Raw genomic sequence first — 15,635 nt, forward strand, 5'->3', positions numbered from 1 at the left:
GACTTCTAGTGTAGATAACTGTTGTTGCAAGTAACAAAAAAATCCAATGTTAGTGCTTGTTTTACACTGAAACAAGTTTTCTGGTGGGTGGTGGGTTTTTTTGTTTTCTTGTATAAACTTTTCCACCAAGAGCTTTTTGGCCATGTCTGTCTAACCCCGAGAGTCATTGGTGCTACTAGAGACAAATTGAATGTTCAGGGCTGACAAAATTTTAGTGTTTAAAGCTGTTGTAAGTCACATCAAAACAGTTTACAACTGAAAACAAAGGGCTTTTTTTCTAAAACCATTTTCTTAATACATAGGAATAGAAGAGTGTGTCCAGATCGTCATCAAATTAATTTACAAGTAGACGTGGCCCAGAATATACCAGATAAAATTATACAAACACCTGGATGTGTCACAGTAAGTTGTTATTATTTACCTTGGTTTTGGGTACCAAGAAGACAGGTCTTAAATAGCTATTTAGCATATTACTTATTTTTTCATATTACATTAATATTACTGTAGTATGTATATACTATATCTCTTGGATATTTGTTATATGTTAGCTTTCTTCCTCTCTTCCTTGCATAAAGAAGTGTGCCAGATTTTCCCTTAATCCTTAGCTTGAATTGAAATTGTTCTGCAGGTGATTCTGAGTTTACCTCACATTTTCTTCTGCATTTAAGATTGACGTTCTGTGGGAAGAGGGCTTATGTTCTGTTTATTCCTTCCCTCTATAAATTGAGACCATATACCAAAATTAACAAAGGTTAAAGTTCTTACAAACTTCAATTACATTTATTGTAGAGGAAACACAAATTAATCTTTTGAAGAGAAGCTGAAGATGATGCATGTTTTCTTGGAAGTGAGGATTTTTTCTTAGCTGACATGTTCGTGCAAACTTGCTGAAAAATGAACGTGTTCTGGCCTTGTCATTTGAAACTAGTATTTTCATTTGCAGTATCCACAGAAAATGGGATACAGCTCCTTTATCTTCTAGATGGAACAGTTATTTCCTACTAAGATGTCAGTGCTTTTTGAAAACCATTTTGGTACAGCATGCTGTTCTAATTGGACTTTTTTTTTTTTTAATAGTTTCACAGTCATTAAACCTTCATGGTTATTGGGTTGACTTTGCAGTGGTGGTTCTTTACAGCAACAGTTTGTATTTCCAGCTCCCTTCACCTGGCTTTTCAGTCCCTTCTATACTAGAGTGTCTTCCCATACAGCAGTATTGTACAGTCTCTCTCTTGTCTCCTTGCTGGATGATGATTGCTGAGGGCAGGTGTGTAGACATTGGTGCTTCCTTCCGAAGTTAGCACTTGGGTCTAAGAAGTGCTGGATGCCTTCCATTTGGATGAGCTGCTTCCACCTTCTTCCTGTCCTGTCTTTTATAGAATTCAGGTGCCTTCAGGTCATGCAGTTAGTGGGTGTTATCCATTCAGAAAAGTCACAGGTTGTGAGAATAGAAAATATGGAGAACTGGGTAGATTCTTTGGTGTCGCTCAATTTCTGCCTAAAATAAGCTTTTTGGTTGGTACGAGTTCAAACCCTTTGACAGCCTACCTGTATCTGGTTTTAGTGCCAGATGGATTTGCTGGATTTAGTGGACAGATTTCATGATGCTCCCATTAGAAACTTGCACTTAACCTGTGGTGCACTCAAGACCGCAGTTGTGGCCTTTTCCATTTCCTCATCTACCTCAGCTTCTGCTGACTGCAGAGCCTGGGTGTCCCTCTTACAAATCAATTATCACTGTGATAAGTATTCACTTTCTTTTTTGTTTGGAACCCAGTATAATGTTTCCTTCCTTTAAGAATCTCAAGTCACATTGTGCTTTTTTAGGCTTTTTTTAAGTGGAAATTACCTTTCTGTTCCTCTTACTATCCTGTCTGGCCTCATACACCCAGCTGTATCTCAGTATTTCTGCCTGGTATGACCCTTTGGATGGAATGCAGCCAGCATTCTATGCATTAGACAGTAGTATATTCATAGTTTTTCATTTAAGTAATTTTAGTGCAAAGAGAGTGAAGGCCTCATGCTTCCCCAGTCAGTTCTTCTAAAACTCACTGTGAGGTTGGAGAACACTTCGAATTAAGTTTGAATGGTGTACAATGCCTTAGTGGCTAGTAGCTGGGCAGGTAATAGTATAGTTCACTGGTGTTCATTTAAGTGAAATACCACTGAGACCTAACAGTTCTTGCTCTATAAATTTCTGTCCACTGTTGACTGGGCTATGGGCAATTAGTATTATTCATAATCTTAATATAATAATAACTCATAATGTTCTGAAATGTGTGCATGTAGCAGCCTCTCTGTCACATCTCTGGGCTGGAAGGAGGTAGGTGATCTTGAATATGAAAACTTAACATTTCATTGATATAAGAAATCATCCAGTCTTCTTTTTTTCTAATGTATTTTATGCTTTCAGATACTGCCTCTCCACATTGTAAATGCAACAAACTACTTTGGTCGAATAGTAGATAAACAAAAGGACCAATATACAATTCTTGCTGAAGAAATTAATGAGTATTTTAAGAAACCTAGTAATAAAATTTCTGTTAAAAACGTGGAGAAGCTAGCACTTTATGGATTATGTGAGAAAACACTTTTTCACAGGTAAAAATGTTGTTTTTTAAATTATTCATGTGCACTTTTTTATACAAAGTAATTTAAAACTTTCACTGTTTCATTTAAAAAAAAAAAAAAAAGTCAACCCACCCCCAAAACCATCAAAAATTCACTGCTATTCAAGTCATTCTTTAAAAAGCTATCATATAGTTTTTCAGTTACTGAATGGAAAACAGAATGACTATTCACATGCACACACAGAGTTAGATATTTTGCTATGCAAATACCATTTTTTTTAAACAAGAGTAGATTAAAAAACTTTTTACAGCTAATTATATGAATAATAATTCTGTGTTTCCTCCCCTACTGTATGAAGGGTTCAGGTGGTAGAGATTTCCCCGAAAGAGGAGGAAAATTCGTTCTTTAACATCAAAATTAAATATATAGATGAAGGCAGAACAAGTCAAGTTCAAAGCTATCAGCTGCTTCACTTACCTGCGAGGTTTCAGTGTCTGCCACCTCAGGCTGTGGAATTTGTAGTTTGTAGAGTGAAACCCATTGATAATGAAATTGAATGGAACCCGAAGGTAATATTTATCAGGTTTTTCATGGTATTTACTTTAAGTTCTTCAGTGTCTCTCTGCGTGTCATTTTCTACAAGAAAATGATTATGAACTGCAAATTTAGTTACCAAATTTGCAGTGCTTATTAGTATTACTGATAAATAATCTGCTGTTGGGCCAGAGTCTAAGTAGTCAGTTTTCTTTTTTGTTTTCCTACAAAATAATAAAGCAAAATTTTAGGGGATTTTCTTCTCTGTGATTTAAATGGCTTATTCCAAAACAAGTTATTGCTGCTTTTGAATCTGTGGGGAGTAACAGGAAGGGTAGCCTCTGCAAATTAACCTGTGTTTGAGTATCCTTCCGTTAAGAAAGCTCCTTACTTAAAGGCTAGTGCTATTTTTTTAACCTACAGTAAAGTTGGAGTATTTCACTAGTTTACTCAAAACTGGTTTTATTTATTGAATACCCTTTTCATTGTTAAGCTCAGAGGATTGTTTCATTATAATTAAAGTAACTGAAGTTATGTTGGTATACATATCAAGTGCAGTAAAAATTTGTTTTTCCTAGGTAACTGATTATATTCATCACAAAATTAAAGGAAAACTACATGAAGCAAAAATAGTACATACCTTGGGAAACACAGCTTGGGTTGATCCAATGGTAGGTATAGAATTGTAGCATTACAAAATATTTGTGTCTAAGCTCCTTTATAACAAGAGCACCCATTCTTCTCTTTCCTTCTGACCATTTCTATTTTAATTTTATTCTATGTGGCACTTGCATAATACTATTGGTTAATTTACTGTGATGGTGTCTGAGCACTGGAACAGGTTGCTCAGAGGTTGCAGAGTCTCCATCCTTGGATATACTCAGAAGCACTCAGGACATGGTCCTGGGCAGCTGGCTCTAGGTGACCCTGCTTGAGCAGGGGGGTTGGACAAGATGACCTCCAGAGGTCCCTTCCAACCTCAGCCATTCTGTGATAAATATGTATGCTTGTATATAGATAGAATACATGACTGAGTAAAACCTGAACTTTAAATCTGGAGAGCTGAATATGCACCAGTTACAGAGCACCAAATTAATTATAAATGTCATCCAGACTGTGCCCCAAAGTTAATAACAAAAGTATATTTTGGAAGTACTAGTTTTTAGGGTTTTGTCTTGTAAAATCAGTTCTGTAGTTTGTCACACATTCCTCTGAAAGAATGAAACTTTGATCCTCCAAGATTGTTTGCTGATGTCTAAGACCTTTTTTGTGAGACTCAATTTATTATGTTTATATTTCTAAGTCTTTGCTGTCTTTTATGGTTCTTGCACTAGTTTAGAGTTAATTTTATTCTAAATTTTTCTGCAAATTAAAAAATGCTTTTAAGCTGTTTTCCTTAGTTTTCTTGATCAGAATAGGAAGAATGGGTGCTCTTGTTCTTGGATTTTTTCACAATTTTACTTATTCTAACGTCTAGAAGAATTCTTGGTCTTGCAGACTGTTAATGTGTAGTGTTGTGAGTTTTTCTTCATAAACTGAATTTCTTTCTGTCAGCATTCAAAAGAGGACCTGTAACCATCAATTGGATATAAAGGCTGTGATTCTGACTTTTCAGATATTAAGGGGGGTTTTTTGGTTTGGTTTTTTTTACATCTTCTCACTGCAGTAATCTCAGACATGTGATAAAAGTGCTTTAATTACTGGTTCTCTTGGAGATGACTTCTTAGGTTTTCCTGAAATTAAAATGTTACGGTCAGTACCATGTTTGTATTGTTCTTCTGTCAGTTCCCTGGCTTGTGAGAAAGGCAGTACTGGCCTGGACAGAGTATTCCTGTTGGTAGTGCTGACTGGAAGGTGATAGCTAGGGAAGAGTTAGAGACAATGTCATCCATGTGATGATGTTGCCTCTGAGTATTCTCCTATTCTCCCAAAACTTTGCAGGTAGAAGATTGCCTTAGGGCTGTGTTTTACCTGAAAGGAGGGGGTTTTGGGGGTTTTTTTTGGCTTTTTTTGAAAGGCAGGAATCTATTCTGACAGTTACATCAAAGGACAAAAAAATCATGTGCCTTTTAAGTCTTTACTAATGGCATGAACAAGCTAGTTGCATTTTTATGACATCTGTGAAGAAATAATTTCACTTTATGAGCAAGAAGTTGTGTGAAGAACTGTTATCAAAGGTAGCTCGGAAGTTGAGGGGTGTTTTTTTGGGTTGTTTGGTTTGTTTTTTTTTTTAATGGTTTGGACAAGTTCATCAGAAGGGCCTCCCTATATTGCAGGATCGTGATGTGCCTCTTGTGGCTGCTTGGTCCTGCCAAAGAGTACAGTAAGTTATTCCTGTGCTTAAAAATGTGTCATGCGATGTTTTCCATCTGACCGTTCAGTCAGCTGAAAAATAAAGTAGAAAGAGAAAATGATCTGGAAGTAATTCTCTTTAGTAGCTTTCTTCCACACATGGCATATCTCAACCTTTCTCTGATTTCTATGCTTTTGTTCTTGTTTAGGGTTTTTCTTACCATGCCCCCCAGCAATTTTATTGTTATTTGGGTCTAGAAGTTATTCTAACTATGCAGTGTGTATTTTGGCTGTAATTTGTGTAATCAGGGCTAGGACTGTTTACTTCATTGCCATCTTGTTTCTGTTGGATGGGACTAGCTACTAGTTACTTCAGCCATTATCACAATGAAAAAGATGGCTTACTTTGAAAACAATTAAACATGGATAGGTTCCTGTTTGAAAATCAGAGAAAACAAATTGCTTACAGGTATAAATAAATAGGGGTATGTTTAAAGTTTTACTTAAAGAACAGCTCAGAGCTGGAGAGAGACCATTTATGAACTATGATTTCCATTTAGTATCTTTTGTAATTCAAGGTCCGAGTTACCAGGCTTTCAGATTTGAAGATGTCTATCAATGAATACAACATTCGATCTGAGATTTTGTCTACGGGCCTGGGGACTGACAATCCAGAACATATAACACAACTTCAGAAGTTATGTGGATACATGAAGGTATTGGATCATGCAGAGGACTTGGAGCCTTTGTAAGTGTTTACAAATTTTTTTTTCCGCATATACTTTATTAGGAAAAAAAATCTATTATTTAATTTTGACTGGATATTTTCATGATTAATATTACTGAATATGATTTTCATTTAAACACAGAGACAACAGTGTTTGTGATATGTCTGCTTTCCTTTTAGCCACGTAATCATCTTGGAAAGAAAAATACCAGTTCTAGAAAATGTTAAACTAGTATTTGATGCAGATAGTCAAGTTTATCATGAAAATACGGAGTCTGAATTCAAATTCTGTTACCTTTTATTATGAGCAGTGCCTTTTTTGAATGCTGACTAGTCAGTACATAATACCAGTCAATACAGTAGAGCATACTGTTGGTGTTTGTACAACTGCAAGTTCAAGCTGGAATATTTAAACAGTTTACTTTAAAAGGATTAGGGCCATACACTTAAAGAGTATGGCTACATGATGTTTTTTGCAGTAAGAGCACTGTACTTTTTTTTCTTGTCTGTGCCTTGTAAACTTTCAGAACTGAGTATATACTGTATGTGGTGGAAGGGCACATCTCACCATGGCCTGTCCCAGATCCTAGGACCCTTGATTTAAAATGCTTGTGAGCAAGACATCTGTAGCTTTTTCATTCTGGCCTCTGTGTGGCACCTTGTTCAAGAGTTTCTTTAGCCATGTATTCTTCAGTTTGGAGAGCCATCATTGAAAATACAATTTAAATGCTTTTGTCTGACCAACCAAGTTTTCTTTAATATTTGCAAGGAAGAGAGAAATCTCAAATATATTCTTTCAGAGAGTAAATACTGCTTCATAAACAAAAAAGGTCCCTGTAATACCAGTATGGGCACTGTATGTGTTGTCTCAGGGTTGGGCAAGTTAATTACGGCTGTTGTTTCTGTGACTTAGCCAGTCAACAAGATGAGGAAGCCTAACCCCCTCTATAGTTCATTTCCATCTTAGATTGAGGTTCCTGCATTTCTATCTGGAACTGTACCAGAGTTTAATCTTAACAAAAGGATTTGTTTTTTCCCATATTTTGTTCAGCCTTAAAAATCAGTATTTGAGAACAGTGTTTGCAGTGTTGATGCTTGGAAGGCTTTTTTCCTCACAGAGGATCTTGGGCTCTGAGGTTTCCGCTACCTCGAGCACAACCTTTTTGAATTTATTTCTTGTTTCATGCTGTTACTGAACAGGAAGGTTGATAATCTCCTAATGGTCACCAGAGCACGTAATGCCAGAGACCAGACAACTTTATTGTGGTGCTGTGTGCAGCAATTCTGTCTCAAATATCTGTAACGCAACTGCTTGGATTACTTTTTGCAGATTCACTAAGCCTGATACTACTGTTGAAACATTCAGAACTGGCTGCAGTCTTTTTTAGTAAGGTACTAGTTAAATAAAGGGGACTCAAAGAGCTCCTGTAAGCTGAAGTTGACTGAGTAACTTCATTGGTGTTTTTTGCAAGAGTATCTTCTCCCTGTTGCATAATATGCATAGTTACATGTTGGTTATGCAAATTTCAGATGCTTCATTGCAGATTTAAATTTTATAAAAGAAATTTGTACTTCTTCGTATGTGGCAGATCACTTTGCCTCCCCTTAATCTGTGCTAGTTCGACAAGCATTCTGTATTACTCTGTTTTTTTGTCTAGGATTTGTGTGTGCAGTGTGCTAGTCTCTTATCGTTGTCCTTCTTGGCTATGAGTATGGCTCATTACTTAACAGGTACCCTTAATACTTGTATCACCCTATTTTTCTCTGGTCATGATAATTGCATCAAAGAATGCTTCTGCCCAGTGAAAGACTATATAAAACAGCACAAAGATAAAACACACTTCCCATGCTATTTTGAAAACTCATTTTTCTCTGAACTACTTGGCAAATTGCCTACATTGCAGAACTCCGGCCTGACATCCGCAGCCCAAACCACCTCCCATTAGTGCATCAAGCAGCACTCAGTATAGCGGGTGAGTTTTCTGTTCTTTTGCCTCAGCCATTCACTTCAATGATGTGTCCTTGCTACAGAGTCCTGGTCTTTTTGTGATTGTTCATCAGTCTCCCTCGTTAGTTCAAAAGCCAGCAAGATTCTTCAGTTAATTAAATGCTTGTGGTTTGTCAGATGCAGTGCAAGGATCTTACCTCTGTGACCAGAATGAAAGTGGTGGTGTTCTACTCCCACAGATGTTAGCAGTCTTCTAAACCAGTGGACCTTAGCATATATAGGCTGCACAGCCTTTCAGGCAAGCTTGGCATAGCCAGAATTTTGCATGTCGTAAACAGCACTTGTCAGTAAGATCAAGTTCAGTCTTAATTGCTGTAAGCATCTTTGTCATGGAAAGAAAATGGCTCACATAATCATCTCCCAAAATTAACATGGTCTATAGATATAAGTAGTATCCTTGCTTTGGAATAATCAGTCAGTTACGAATAAAGCCACTCTCTCTGGGCCTTCTCTCCAGACCTTTTTGATGATAATGGAGGAGGTCATGGCCCATCTCTAATGCATAGGCATCTCTCTAATTTACTACCTTGTTGACTGTTCAATAAATGCACAATCAAAACACTAGATCCTTCAATCTCTTTATGTGATCTTTGGATGTCGTCCCATGAAGACTTGGCAAATATTCCAGTCACTCCTGATTAATGGTGTTTGAGAAACGCAGGATATCCTTCACTGCAAGTGTTTCCACAGTTGGAGAGATAGTAGGCCTAGGTTGAAAAGTGGTTTGGTTTTTATTTTTTTTGGCAGGAATATCTTCTCCTTGCTGCAGAATATGCAGTTACATGTTGGTTGTGTCAATTTCAGGTGCTTCATTGCAGAATTCATATACAAAGCTTTTGTCTAACTTTGTTCTCTGTTTGACCAGTTTTCAGCCCCCTACCTTTCAAGTCCTCCTTCAGCTTGTGAGGCACCTCCTTGCTTGGTGGCTGTTTTTAGGGTTTCTGTGTGGCGTGCAAATAATTAAACATTTTTGTAGAACCTTGCTTGCTTTAAGGTAAGATTAGATTCTCTCAGACTTAGGCTTTCCAAAGCTATTCAGTAAATTGTAGGAGACTTGACTTTTAAAAAAAGTGAAAAAGTGTTTGATTCCTTCAAGTACATTACTCAGAAATAGTTTCTAAAAAATACTGTAAGTTGAAATTGCTGTGCTGTATTTTACCTATCCTCAAAGAATTGTTTAGTTGGAATTATCTGGAAAAGATTCAAAGCATTTTTTAAAGGTAGAAGTGGTTAAAGGTGTCTCATTTATGACTAAAATGACTTTAATCTCACCTTACTTTGGAGGTAAATTAGTAAGCTGTGTCAGTGCTGAATAAAGATGGCTGCATAGGTATTTAATACTAAATCTTCAATATGGATTAATTGAAAAGTGAGTATTTATTTATGCAGTCTGAAACATTAGGTGATGGCTTACTAGACTGGATTCAGTCCTGTTATGCCACTAGGTGTTTGGAGGTAATGCAAGAAAGTATTTTTCATTTGGACAGATGACTCAGTGTTTCAAAAATTATGCAGCGCTGTGTTCTTCTCAGTAATGTTTTGACAGATCTCCTAGGCTGTTGCAGAACAGGGGGTTGTGGCATCTGTCTAAGCTCTCAAGTAGATTGCCTCTGTTGCAACGTTTCCTGAATCTTGAGTTCAGCTAGTGAAGCCCCTAGCTGTACAGCTGGAAAGCCAGAGGTCTCTTACTAATGAGTGAAGAACTTTGAGTATTCTGAAATTTTACTTTTTCCAAGTCAGAATGAAATATGACCAAAAAGCCCCCAAACCTACTGGAAATCTTTGCAAAAGGGAATCATTTTCCTATCTAGGCCTGTCACACACAGTAAGGCCAATATCTTTTGATGATTCAAAGGAAATGCTGGTACCATCAGAATTCTAAATGTTCTCCTAACTTGAATTTCTGTATAAATGCTTCTTACTGAGTTACTGAAGTTCAGTGACCCTGTGGTGATATTTATGGTTTGCTAGAAGTGCATTTTATTGTATTTTTGTATATATTATAATGAAAAACTTAACTTCAAAAGGATTTCCAACTATGATTAGGAATCCTTTAAGTATTAAACATATTTAAACCCTTTCTTTTAAAAATGTTGTCTTCTTTGTTCAGAAGCATAAAGGAAGATACAGCTGGTCCAGAGAATGTGTCCAATCCACAGAATATGTCAATACAAGAAAATTCTACTGAAAACGGTAATTCTTCTAAAATTATTTTTGGAAATCATCCATGTGGTAAACCTTTTCACAATTTCCAAAAATTTTAAAACTTTAGTTAAAGTTAGGTGCTTAAATGTCATTTTACCAAATGCAGACCTCTGAGTATACAGAGTAGCACCATATAGCAAATGTTTACAATAAGCTACTGTGCTGTGTTGACCCTGGCTGGATGCCAAGTGCCCACCAAAACTGCTCTATCACTCCCCTTCTCAAACTGGACAGGGGAGGGAAAATATAACGAAAAGCTTGTGGGTTGAGGTAAGGACAGGGAGAGGTCACTCAGCAATTACCATCACGGGCCAAACAAACTTCACTTTGGTAATACATTAAACTGATTCTCCCCCATCAAATCAGAGTAGGAAAATGAGAAATAAAAACTAAATCTTAAACAACCTTCCCCTCACCCCTCCCTTTTTCCCCGGCTCAACTTCACTCCCAATTTTCTCTACCTCCTCCCCAAGCAGCGCAGGGGGATGGGGAGTGGGAATTGAGGTCAGTTCATCACACGTTGTCTCTGCTGCTCCCTCCTCCTCAGGGGAGGACTCCTCACACTCTTCCCCTGCTCCAGCGTGGGGTCCCTCCCACAGGAGACAGTCCTCCACAAACTTCTCCAATGTGGGTCCTTCCCCCGGGCTACAGTTCTTCATGAACTGCTCCAGTGTGGGTCCCTTCCATGGGGTGCAGTCCTTCAGGAGCAGACTGTGCCAGTGTGGGTCCCCCACAGGGTCACAAGTCCTGCCAGGAGCCTGCTCCAGCATGGGCTCCCCACAGGGTCACAGCCTCCTTCGGGCACATCCCCCTGCTCCGGCGTGGGGCACTCCCTGGGCTGCAAGTGGATCTCTGCTCCGCCATGGCCCTCCGTGGGCTGCAGGGGCACAGCTGCCTCACCATGGTCTTCACCATGGGCTGCAGCGGAATCTGCTCCGGTGTCTGGAGTACCTCCTCCCCCTCCTTCTTCACTGACCTTGGTGTCTGCAGAGTCCTTCCTCTCACATATTCCCACTCCTCACTCCAGCTGCAGCTTTTGTGTTCCTCTGGTTTTTTTCCCCCTTCTTAAATATGTTATTACAGAGGCACTACCACTGTCACTGATGGGCTTGGCCTTGGCCAGTGGCGGGTCCATTTTAGAGCCGGCTGGCATTGGCTCTGTCAGACATAGGGGAAGCTTCTAGCAGCTTCTCACAGAAGCCACCCCTGTAGCCCTCCCACTACCAAAACCTTGCCACGCAAATCCAATACAGCCACAAATACCATATAGTTAGCATCCTGGAGATGCTGTGAGAGCAAGCCATATGAATATAGCTGTATTACTGTTTGGGAAATATTCTGTCCTTGAGAGACTGAGAATTGTCTGGCTCTGAATGGAATGTGTGAGCAAGAAAACTCCTGTAGAGAGGACGAGCTGTCAAAGGCCATAGGATTTAAGGAAGTTGAAATCTGTTGAAATGTGAGGTGAATAACAGCATTGTACTCTGGGAGATTTTGGGTTTTTTTTCCATCCTAAGATTCAAGGTGGTAGAAAATGTCACTTTTTTTTGCGCCCCTCTTTTTTGTACCCATCTTTTTTTTTCTTTTTAATGCTGAAGGATGTGGTATTCAGTCAGTAGAGGCTTAAAAGCACACGGCTGTGTCAGTCATAGAAGGGGGACAGAGGATGATCTGGCAGTTAGCATGTGAGTCTGGAGCAATGAAAGCTGAGCGATTAAAAAATTGCAGCAGGCAAAAGTCAGATAAGATCCTGGAGTGCTTATCATAGATGGCTTTTTACCTGGTGGAGTGACTGTAATGCCATGCTTCAAGCTGTGATGGTAACATCAATATTAGTTGTTTCATCCCTGAAACTCTTAGTCAGTTTCTAAAATGACGTGTTTCAGGTTTCAAATAAATAATGTCTTGAAACTGGAAACAACTGGAAAAAAACCTGGACCTTTACCTGACCTGGAAAACTGCATTTTTGGTGTTTTTTTTTAATTTTCTTATACCAACTATAATACTCCTTCTGGTAAAAATTTTCAGTTGAATTATTAACTTCATGAAATCTTTCCAAATAGGAAGTACCCAATATAAATGCCGAATAGAGTCTTGCAGCAGTAATTTGATTGCTAGCAAGTTATTTTTATGATGGTACTGGGGTATTCTGGAAGTATCTGGTTTCTGTAGTATAGGTAAGTATAAAATATCTTTCTGGATTTCTTATTTTTAGATGGTGTAGCTCAAACTAAGGAAGCAGAAGACTCTACCCTGTGTCAGCGTAAATGGTACAAAAAATTCAGAGTGACTTGTTCCCACGCTTGCTTTTTTTTATGTGAACTGCCAAACAGGACAATCATCCTTACTGAGGTTATGTTTTGTGAGTAAATAGGTATAATACAGGTAGAAGTATTCTGTTACATCACTGTTGAGCTTGAGAGATTACTGTTGCTGTTAGATATGTATGTATACACACACATCATCTTGTGAATCCCTTAAGTAATTTAAATTGCCCTTTTGCTTATTCCTGGAAGCTAACTTTATCTGTTGAAATTACGTAATCTAATTAGACACCATAGTACTAGGAAGTGAATGAAAACAAACACTTTTTCAGCTCAGTCCATGGGTATAAAATGCCAGCTCTGACTTGCACTTGTCTGGATTATGTTTTAACCAAAGACAATCCTATTTGAAGTCTGAATTGTAACTCCTACCCTTCTGTCTCTGCATATTGGTATTTAATGAGATGAATCAGTTTTGTGTCTCTTCCCCTTAATGTGAATCTGTTCTTGGGGTGGGGGGGGAAGCGTGGAATCTCTGATTCTATTTTGAGAATGTGTCTGCAACACAAAACTATGGCCCATTTCCTTTTCTTTCTTTCTTTTGTGGTTTTTTGTTTTCTTTTGCGGATAAGACAATTCCTGTTGATGAATAATTTGAGAAGCATGCAGTAGAAATGAATGCTAGGTTTGTGATTATAAGTATGCTGAGGGACATATTGGGTGTGGTTTGTGAGGAAAGTCAGCAGATAGTGGATCCTGAGAAGTTTTTAAATTTCTTACACACTTTGGGACTGGGCAGTGCTTTTCTTTGGTGGCTTATTCTACGTCTTCTACCTGTTAATGCTAGTTACGGGGTGACTAACATTTTCTTGTGCAAGTACCAGAAGTATTTTGTATTTTAGTCTATTGGAAGAGTTGTTGGTAGGGTAATTGAATCCACATGTATCTCCTCCTGCAGCTTAGCTAGCACAGTTTAAGATCTTTGTGTCATACATGTTGAGGTATGGGTATGACTGAGGGTATGATAAGGGAATGAACCTGAATGAATGTATATTGCAGTCTGCTAATAGGATTTATCTTTCACTGGTTAAAACCTTTCAGCACTTGGGGGAAGTTTGAGGCATAAGAGCTGTAGAATAAGCGGTTGAAAACCTTGATGAGAAGTGTGTATTTGTGTCTATGGTCAGTTGAAAAGTTTACTTTGTCTTTCAGAGGTTGGTCTTGCTACTGTTAACTTTTCCTTTGTCATTTCAAGATTAGACTATGATAACATCCTTAAATGAGGCAGTAAGTTTGATTCCTTTGGATATCAAAGTTAATGGAGTGTGTCTCCCCACTTGAACTAGTAGATGTTCTCCTCCGAAGACTGAGATTGCAGTGCTTTTGTCGCAAGCTTTGCTGACATCCTATCACATGCTTTCCTGATACTGCTGTTCAGTGTCAAATAATTATGGTTGAGTACACCTACAGACACTGAAACTCAGCTGGTTGCTTGTAACCTAATGGGAAAATTCTGGCTGTATGTGAGACAGCTTGTCTAAAACTCAGTTGTTTTCTATTTTGGAAAAAATCCAATTAAATTTTCTTTATTTTAGCTTTTATCCAGAAATAAAATGGTTTCAAAATGAAGAGACTGTTACAGTGAAGGTAAAAATAACAAGTGTAGCTGACTGTAAATGTGACTTCACTAAAGAGAAGGTGGTTTTCAGGTAGGTTTAAGAAATTTAAGTATAGTAAACACAACATTTGACTGTCATCTTGCATTTAATTTTTTTTAAACTTCTTTATGATGTAGTGCTTGTTCAGGAGACAAACTTTATTTGGCTGACATGGAGCTGCATCAAGATATACTTGCAGAAAAGTCTACGTGTGTGATTAAGGATAAAGAGGCTATTATTGTTCTCACGAAAGAGAAAAAAGGAGCGTGGTGCAAATTACTGAAGAACAAGGTGAAGTGGAAATTTGAGAATTATTGAATGTTCTGAACATATTCGCTGTGTGTCAGTGCAGTTACTTCAAACAATGTTTTTTTTCAACAGAATCCTCATGTGTCTTTTGATTTTGAACACTGGGAAGATTTTGAAGATAGAAGTCCTTTTCCAGTTGGTAAGGAATGAATGAGTCAGTGTTTGTAACGCATAGAATTACTAACATCCTTATTTTTGGATAGGCTTTATCTAAAACACTCATTTATTTCAGATATGTGACATTTAGCTGACTTGCTCAAATTCTCTGAAAACAGATAAGAGGACCTCTAATAGCAAACTATAGGCAGCAGGGCGTTTTTCTATCAGAACAGCACAGACAAAGAGCAGTTTGAAGTAGTTTTTAGTGGTTTGGTCTGGTTTGTAGTCTAAAGTGTGGGGTTTTGTTGTTTTGGTTTTTGTTTTGTTTCAATACTACTACATATTTGTTCTAAAGCTCTTGGTTTTTCTTGCTTTATAAATGTTACACTTTGTTAATTACTTCTAGGTACAAAAAAATTGTATTGCACTGCTGCAGTAACCGAAGAATTGGTTGACTCCTCAGAAGACAGTGGAACAGACAGTGATGAGTAATTTGGAGACAAATCTTTTTCCTTTGATAACAATTATGCTTCAAAATAGTGTCTCTTGCATGAGTATTTCCACTAAAATTGATACGGAAAATAGGGAACAAAGTCCTTACCTTTGGGCGCTAAGAATCTGAAGAAATACTCTGTAGAAGAATATTATGTGTGTTTTTTCCAGTGTCTTCACTTTAAAATGGTTGGCTTTTGTGATGATGTGCACATATGTACGTGTGCCGTCCAAACAGTAAAATCTAAAGATTAAATTTGGGTTGTGAAGCACTTGAATATTTTAGTAATTACAGAGCTTCTAGTTTACTTATGTGAATGAATTTGCTGTGTTAGGAATAGTTAGTAATTTTTGAAGTTTCACAAATGCTGATGATCTGTCAATTGTTTCTACCATATCCCTCATATTCATACACTATCAGTTTGTTGACAGTCATCACATTTGTCAGGTCTGCATCAAGAAATGATGCCTTGACT

The 15,635-nt window shown here is 37.8% G+C and overlaps 1 protein-coding gene across 1 annotated transcript in view; it reads left to right on the forward strand.

The window, feature by feature from the left end:
• Positions 1–15,159, forward strand: part of TDRD12 (tudor domain containing 12) — a 37,095-nt gene extending 21,936 nt beyond the window's left edge. The window contains exons 20-30 of the mRNA XM_075715037.1: positions 303–402; positions 2,414–2,601; positions 2,930–3,140; positions 3,684–3,776; positions 5,976–6,145; positions 10,243–10,364; positions 12,553–12,607; positions 14,197–14,310; positions 14,397–14,550; positions 14,641–14,707; positions 15,074–15,159. Of these exons, the coding sequence (XP_075571152.1) occupies positions 303–402; positions 2,414–2,601; positions 2,930–3,140; positions 3,684–3,776; positions 5,976–6,145; positions 10,243–10,364; positions 12,553–12,607; positions 14,197–14,310; positions 14,397–14,550; positions 14,641–14,707; positions 15,074–15,159 (1,360 nt within the window). The remainder of the gene's footprint in view (positions 1–302; positions 403–2,413; positions 2,602–2,929; positions 3,141–3,683; positions 3,777–5,975; positions 6,146–10,242; positions 10,365–12,552; positions 12,608–14,196; positions 14,311–14,396; positions 14,551–14,640; positions 14,708–15,073) is intronic.
• The last annotated feature ends 476 nt before the right edge of the window (positions 15,160–15,635 follow it).

The sequence above is a fragment of the Pelecanus crispus genome, chromosome 8 (genome assembly GCF_030463565.1).
Source record: "Pelecanus crispus isolate bPelCri1 chromosome 8, bPelCri1.pri, whole genome shotgun sequence".
Lineage (NCBI taxonomy): Eukaryota > Metazoa > Chordata > Aves > Pelecaniformes > Pelecanidae > Pelecanus > Pelecanus crispus.